Source organism: Lactuca sativa, chromosome 8 (assembly GCF_002870075.4).
Source record: "Lactuca sativa cultivar Salinas chromosome 8, Lsat_Salinas_v11, whole genome shotgun sequence".
In the NCBI taxonomy this organism is placed as follows: Eukaryota; Viridiplantae; Streptophyta; class Magnoliopsida; order Asterales; family Asteraceae; genus Lactuca; species Lactuca sativa.
Window position 1 is genome coordinate 242,017,172 of NC_056630.2, and position 6,764 is coordinate 242,023,935.

At 30.6% G+C, this 6,764-nt stretch overlaps 1 protein-coding gene across 1 annotated transcript; it reads left to right on the top strand.

Moving 5' to 3' along the window:
- Positions 1-2,965: 2,965 nt before the first annotated feature.
- LOC111911317 (basic leucine zipper 61) lies at positions 2,966-5,407 on the top strand. The gene is made up of 5 exons (XM_023907109.3): positions 2,966-3,570; positions 3,661-3,751; positions 3,859-3,985; positions 4,901-5,105; positions 5,195-5,407. Exons 1-4 carry the CDS (start codon positions 3,035-3,037, stop codon positions 5,059-5,061), a joined length of 915 nt encoding a protein of 304 aa, XP_023762877.1. The 5' UTR covers positions 2,966-3,034; the 3' UTR covers positions 5,062-5,105; positions 5,195-5,407.
- Positions 5,408-6,764: the final 1,357 nt, after the last annotated feature.

Here is a 6,764-nt window from a genome sequence, read left to right on the forward strand (position 1 = left end):
TCTATGTGTTAGATCTAGTGTAGGGTATGCTTTGGGTTTATTTTGGTCCTTAGAGCCATCCTTGTGAGTATAGGCTACTCCAGGAGCTTATAATGTTGGATATTAGCATTTCTAAGGTTGTGGGTGCATAAAAATGACATCTTGATGGGTTTGGATGAGTCATGATTAAGTTGATGTTCATATTATGGGTTTAGAAGGTTAAAAACGGGTTTTCGATCCCATTAAGGCATGGAAACTTTATGGTTTAAGACCTTATCTAGATGTTAAATCTGAGTTTGGATGTTGGTCTTAAGCATTAAGTTTGTGTTTGGCGTGCCACAGCTGGTTGAAAAGGTAGCTTATTTTAAAGCTTTTTTAAATTGTCATGTTTGGCAAGCCAAAAAGTAGCTTATAAGCTAGCTTTTTAAAAAGCTACTTAAACTAGCTTTATAGGAGCTTTTTAAAAATTTTCCAAATCTACCCCTTAATTAATTATAAAAACACATTCTGATTAAATGTTCTTTTATGTTATTTCATATTTTTCAACTAGTTTTACCAAATATCATTTTTTATCAGCTAGCGTTTCAGCTATCAGCTAACTTTTAATTTAACAGCTAGCTTTTCAACTATCAGCTAGATTTTCAGCTAACAGCTAGCTTTTCAGCTAGTACGCCAAACATAGTATAAGTGCTTAATGAGAAGTCTTTGGCCCTCTGACGAGTATGATGGACATACGTAGGAGTACGCTCGGCGTAATGCATGGATCAAGCTTAGCGGCTTGTACGTTGCGCATCGAAGACCAGTACGCGGGGCGTACGAGTTCAGTATGCGGGGCGTACTCCCAGGATGCACATTTTGGGACTTTTGGGCCTTGAGGCTTTTTGGGGTTTGGACTATGAGATGTTAGACCAGTTATGAGAAGGGTAAAATGGTCTTTAACCCTTTAGGAAGATAGATTATTGTTTGGGCCTTGGATTTTGGGAATTTATCTTAACTATTGATTAGAGATAATTTGGTTATATTCAGTGTGAGGATTCCGGTAGCAGCAGCTCGTGTGTTCATTTATCTTGGATTGAGGTGAGTCTCCTCATTGTACTCGTGGGTCGAAGGCACCATTGTCGGCCCACTAGGATATGTTATGCTAGTTGTCTTTGTGACTCTTGCATGATATGTTGTGCTAGGCCTATTTGTATGTTGGGATAGGCCCATTGTATGAAGGGCTAGGCCCATTTGTATTTTGGGCTAAGCCTATTGTAGGTTACATAGGGTGCTATATGTCTCTATGACTCTTGTATTTGTATGTTGGGCTGAGCCCATTAGTTTGGTTGGGCTTGGCCAGTTATGGTGGGTTGGGCCCGATATGCAGGCTCGGCCCAATGATATGTATGGTATGTGGTATTTGGGGAACTCACTAAGCTTTGTGTTTATAGTTTTTATGGTTATATTTTTAGGTACTTCCGGTTCGAAAGGAAATGGTTCGGCTTAATCACAACGCATCCACCCATGTTACCGCACTAGGATGATTTTCGGATTTTACACTGATGACTGTTTTATTACGATACACTTTTGAATGTTTGAATCAAAATATAATTGTTGATTTAGTTGAATTAAAAATGATATTTTTACCTCATAAATTTTGGGCGTTACAATCACCACTACCACCATCTCTTCAACCAACCGACCTCACCACTGTCATCTCCGTCACGTATACCACCGACACCTCTACCAACACCACTACCTCTACTACCATCCACCATAATCATATATTATTACTTAATCTGTTAATAAACATATATGTATAATCATTTATGGTTAGGCATATATGTACAAACATATATACTCATATATGATTATACCTTTCTGTCATATAATCATTTATGATTAGGCACACTTCGATGATGCCGGTATGATGGAGCGTTAGAGTAGCAAATCAGAAATATATGATTGATTGTGAATCTCAAAATCTCTGTTTTTTTAGAATCTCAAATGAGTCGTCTCATATATATATATATATATATATATATATATATATATATATATATATATATATATATATATATATATATATATATATATATATATATATATATATATATATATATATATATATAGGGGATGGTTAAAAAAACAGTAAATAGTGTGAAAACTTAAAAACACTAGTTTTCATGTTATTATTCTGTAATGAATTTTGTATCCCCAATTTTATATCATTATTCAGCAATGAATAGATTAATAATCACACGTTAAAACTAATATTAGAATTTCTACAATAATACACAAACATAAAATTTATAATATAATAATAACATTCTAATGAAAATATGAATAATTAAATGTTAATATTCATATTAAAATTACTTTAATAATACACATATACAACATTCATTGTAGAATAATAATATAAATATAGTATTTTTATACTTTAATGCTATTTAGTGTTTTTATTTGAACTTATTTTCATATATATATATATATATATATATATATATATATATATATATATATATATATATATATATATATATATATATATATATATATATATATATATATATATATATATATATATATATATATATATATATATATATATATATATATATATATATATATACATGCATTTAATGTATTATCTTGATTAATGCTTTTATAGTTAGTTATATATACATGCATTTAATGTATTATCTTGATTAATGCTTTTATAGTTAGTTAGTTATATATCAACTCTTTTAATATATCTATACACCTTTATCTGGATTAAATAAAATTACAGTCTCACAAAAAATTTAGTATTGTATTGTGTTTCCAAAGAGATTTATCCAAAAAATGTAATGTAATCTCTGTATTACTCTATCTTTGCCGTAAAATTTAAAGAAAAGTGTAGAAGAAGAACATTTTCCGTTTAAACCAGACATAAAATAATAATTAAAAGAACATATGCACATGGGAATCCTTTAGTGTCTTTTACATATATATAGAATGCAGCTTGCTTTGTTTGGTTATTGGTTCACTTATTTTTCTCTACATTTGCACTAAATTTTCAAGGGAGATAGAAATGGCACACCTGCCTCCAAAAGTGCCACAAAACTGGTCGGAAAACTACCACCACCACCAAAAGCTACCGTCTACTGAGCATTTGCCACCACCTACAACCGCTGCGGCCACCACCCAAGTGGATCCGTCATGGGTGGACGATTTCTTGGACTTCTCATCAACCAAACGAGGCTCCCACCGCCGATCCGTCAGTGACTCCGCCGCCTTCCTAGAGATCCCGATGATGGGGGAGGACAATTGCCGGAGATCATCTGCACCAGGGTCAAGAAGCGGCAATGGCGGTGGTACAGCAACGGAATTTGACCGGTTTGATGAGGAACAGTTCATGTCTATGTTTATTGACGATGAAAACGGGACTGGGCCCACAGTTTCATGCTCAAATCCTTCGTCACCATCAGATCATAACAGCATGAATGATCAGCAGCAGATCGAGGAAGAAGAGAGTTCATGGAAATCCGATACACAGTTCAATCCCCATGCAGGAACGATTATGGATAATTCAAACGACAAGATTTTTGATCCCAAAAGGATAAAAAGGTAATTTTGTATAATTTATGTTCATTTACAAATTAAATCCTTTTTACTTTTCTGAATTGAGAGTGAAATGTTAAGTATTTTTCCTCATAGAATTCTGGCAAATCGGCAATCTGCTCAACGATCAAGGGTGAGGAAATTGCAGTACATATCGGAGCTAGAACGCAGTGTTAACTCTTTACAAGTATGTTTTTAATCTGTTTCTTTAAATTTTATAAACATATATAGTTTTTTGATGAATAATTAAATCCAGAAAGATTTATATATCTATAATTTTGTAACAATTAAAAGGCAGAAGTATCAGTGCTGTCACCAAGGGTAGCATATTTGGACCATCAACGATTGGTTCTAAACGTGGATAACAGTGTTCTAAAACAAAGGATTGCTGCTCTCTCTCAGGACAAGATATTTAAAGATGGTATGTATAATTTATTCAAATTAATCAATCTTTATTTATATATACATATAAATGAAAATTTGCAATATATATAATTGTTAAAAAGTAGGATTAATTGCAATGATATATATATGTATATTCATAATTGATTTGTTTACTATGAAATTTTACTTTATTTCTTTCTATTGAATCATTATACGATTGAAAATTATATCTGAAGACTACAATTTAATCCAAATAACAAAATTCACTGCTATATTTAGTTAATTTTCTACATAATAATATCTTCATCAGAAAAACAATTTCAAATGATAACTTGATAATTGATATAGTTTTTAGAGTATAATATCTTATTATGATTTGATTAAAAAAAATTGTGTTGGAAATAAATGAAAGTAAGATGGAAAAAATAAACAAAGTTATCTTTACTTTTTGTCTTTTCCTCACACGTTTGGAGTTCTGGATAATGTATTTTCTAGTATTATTTATATAGATAATAAAACTCTAAAACAATATAATATGATCATGATATAGAATTTTGATATAAATAACAAGTTATGTAAATCTAAATTATAAAAAAAAAAAAAAAAAAAAAAAAAAAAAAAAAAAAAAATCAAAAAATATGAAGTATAACTTTTAAATTAATAATAAGTATTTCATTTTTATATTCTACTTTACAATTCATCAACTATAGTATATAATAACTCAAAGTGCATATTAACATGTTCATGCAGTGCATGTTACCCCACGATACACTTCTGATTCCATATCTTTTATTTAATTTATACAAACAGGCTACCATATCAACTTTAATATATATATATATATATATATATATATATATATATATATATATATATATATATATATATATATATATATATATATTCTTGTAAATCTTTTTTGTTTATGATATTATATTATAAACGAATGCAGCTCATCAAGAAGCATTGAAGGGAGAAATAGAGAGGCTTAAGCAGATGTATTACCAACAAAACATGAACAAAAAGATGGAAAATGGATCAAATGCAACCCATCATCATGATTCGCCCATTTCTGATCATGCTAATGCTCAAGAACAACTTATGATTAACTAACAAAGCCAATAAACCCTTGATCTTCATCAACAACACTCTTATTGGTAAGATCAATCTTTCATGAGCTTATTACTAATTTGTTGTGTCAAGAACATAAACCTAATGATCGTGATTCTGATTTCCTTGCTAACAGGATGTATGATTGCAAAGATGTTCTTAAACTAGAATCCAATCATATGATCTCCAATGGTTCCCACTGCTTGATGAAGATTGTTTCTTTATTATTAATTAAATTTATCAAAATGTAATTAATTCGTCACAATGATTTGTTAAATTCCCTTCATTTTAATTGTCTATTTATGATATCATTCGCAAAAATCAAAAAGAAACGAAAGGATTGCCTGTTTGTTTTGTGATCACGATGGTTTGGATGTACCACATATATGGTCTTCACATATATATTTTGTCTTCTCAATCACCCAAATCATGTATCTTTTCTTTCACAATCAATGTATTAGTTTTCCTATCATAAAGTCCGTTAATCTACCCTTTTTGCTAGATACACGCAAACCAAAATTAATTAAGTAGTTCAAATAACATTGTATTTTTAGTAACTTAATATGAAAATCTCATTATCGAAAACTTTTTGCGGATAGGACGTATTCGACAAAACTAACCAGTATCGTTTTGTTAAACGCTAAATGAAATAGCTTTTAGCTTTGGAGCGTTTTGTTTAAACTATACGCTAAAAGTCTGTAGTTTCTAACGAAACATTTTGTTTAAAACGGAGTGTTTTGTCAAACGCTAGAAGTTAAAAGCTCTCAAACGTTCCGTAACAAACACGTTCACAGTGTTTGTTGAAAACTAATAACAATCCATAGATAACTAATAATATATATATATATATATATATATATATATATATATATATATATATATATATATATAAGAGAGAGAGAGAGAGAGAGAGAGAGAGAGAGAGAAAACGGTTTATAGAGAATTGTTAACTACAAAGAAGTATAAATAAGACTATAAGTAGGAAAACTATCTAGGGTTAACCTAGCTAATGGGTTAAACATAAAGCCTAATAGAAAAAGAGCCTAAAGAAATTATTATGCTAACATCCTCCTTCGAATTCACAATGCGATGAAAACAAGCATTGAGAGTTTGTCTTCAAAGAAACGAAAAAGGAGAAATTGAGTGTGCCTTAGCAAACATTTATATCCACAAACAACCAAACAATATGCATTCCAGTAGCGGCGAACGATCTTCATATAAGCAAAATACCAAAAAAAATCTTCAAGAGAAGCAACAGAACCAAACAACTTGCACGAAAACATCCAAAACCAAACAATTTGCACAAAAACAACCAAAACCAAACAATCTGCATAAAAGCAGTCAAAACAAACAATCTTCATGAAGGGTTCAAAACAAAAACAATTTGCATTTATGTAGCATACAAAAGAACCCCAAAGATACTAATGGAAGCATCACAACAAAGAAAACTCAATATGTAAATGTGCACTATACTAAACTATTGTACCCAATCCTCCTTATCCTCTTTCCCTCCCCAAAACTCACAATATGTTTGAGCAAAAATCATTGAGAGTTTGTTAAACAACAGCAACACCGAAACAAAAGCAAAAATCAACGGAAAAATAAAAATAAATAGAGATATGAAGCAAAATTAGAACATAAGCAAATACGACCAAACTAAAACAATCCTGAATCAAATATTTTTATAACCGAAATTGGAAATGGAA